The sequence below is a fragment of the Habropoda laboriosa genome, unplaced genomic scaffold (genome assembly GCF_001263275.1).
Source record: "Habropoda laboriosa isolate 0110345459 unplaced genomic scaffold, ASM126327v1 C6127903, whole genome shotgun sequence".
NCBI classification, from domain to species: domain Eukaryota; kingdom Metazoa; phylum Arthropoda; class Insecta; order Hymenoptera; family Apidae; genus Habropoda; species Habropoda laboriosa.
The window spans coordinates 1-1,346 of record NW_017127647.1 but is presented as its reverse complement, the minus strand read 5'-3'; the positions used below and the strand labels follow the sequence as shown (position 1 = coordinate 1,346).

Below are 1,346 nucleotides of genomic sequence, written 5' to 3'. Positions count from 1 at the left end.
TACCTACAATATACAAAGATTTTGTAGCAGAACCATCTGTTTTAATACGCAGTTGGTGGTCTGCATAAGATGATGTTGCAGTAAGTATTAACAGTAAACTAAATAAAACCGTCTTCATTATCTAATTCCAAGCTATAAGTATAAAGTGTTAAATATATATCTAAAATACAAAAAAAAGTGTAATAATTTACATTAATTAATCTATTTTTTATTAAAATAAAGCTAGCTGGACTGGATAGGACGTTATTAAATATTAATCAAAAACCACGCCAAATTCTTCAAGTTTGCTTTGCCATTGGTCTGCGATCTCATCAGTTGTGATTTCTTGTTTAATTCGTTTCATCATGTCTATTGATGATTCATCACCTTGCTTAAATCGAGCTGTTAGCCCATTTGACATGATTAACCCTGTAATCTTGCTTGCTCGATGCTCTAAATCGCTCATATTTGCATTTTCAGGCTGTTTTACGAAGTTTGTAGGAATTGGGCTAGGTTTTTCAGTATGAGGGCTAGAATCGCCTTTTTTTGGCGTTTTATCGTTGTTCTGTTTCTTCTGCTTAAACTTGAACGAGAACCCAGTAATTACTTTCCCTTTTTTATGTTGTTCATAGCTCGCTGTAATGTCTGTATGCTCGTTAATTTGTTTAATTGCTAACTCTAAAACACCTCGTTTAAATATATCCATTCGCTTGTATTCGGTATTTAAAACACCTATACGCTTTCTGAACTCTGATAGTTCTATAATGGGCGTTTTCCCTGTGCTGCGCCAACAAATCAGTAGTTCATACATCCGGACAGCATAAGCACTCGATAAGCTACTGATCTGCTCAATATCATATTTTGTGAATTGTTCCTCAAGTCTTGTGATTAATGGGACGACAGCAGGAGCAAAAACTAGCTGTACCGTAGCTTCATTTTCTGTATATCCAATTTGACTAACCCAACGGCTTGTCATATTTGTAATATTCCCTTTAGCACTTCGTTGTTGGTAACTAAACTGCCTTGCAAATAGATCTTTACAAGCATCTTTGAGAGCTTGATATGCAGTGTGCCTTTCTACTCGAAATTGATTTATATAGCTTTCGGCATGAACTGTTAGAGGGTCATTTGAATTAATTCCTTTACCTGATTCTCTAGCTTCAACGATAGCTAAAAGAATCAAACGTTGTTCTACCAATGCCAAGTTATAACTAGCGTTCATCAGGGCATTATCTTTTACAATTAGATCACTCATAAACCACCTGTATATTTTATTACGTTATAACACATAAAAGTTTTTATGTGTATATAGATCGGTAAACGGTGGTATATAGATCGGTAAACGGTGGTATATAGATCGGTAAACG

At 34.8% G+C, this 1,346-nt stretch overlaps 1 protein-coding gene across 1 annotated transcript; it reads right to left on the bottom strand.

The window, feature by feature from the left end:
* Positions 1-253: 253 nt before the first annotated feature.
* On the bottom strand, positions 254-1,241 carry LOC108578338 (replication protein-like; the record flags this gene model as incomplete). The annotated part of the gene is made up of 1 exon (XM_017941652.1): positions 254-1,241. A coding segment is annotated over one exon (988 nt), but the record flags the coding sequence as incomplete, so codon positions are not given.
* Positions 1,242-1,346: the final 105 nt, after the last annotated feature.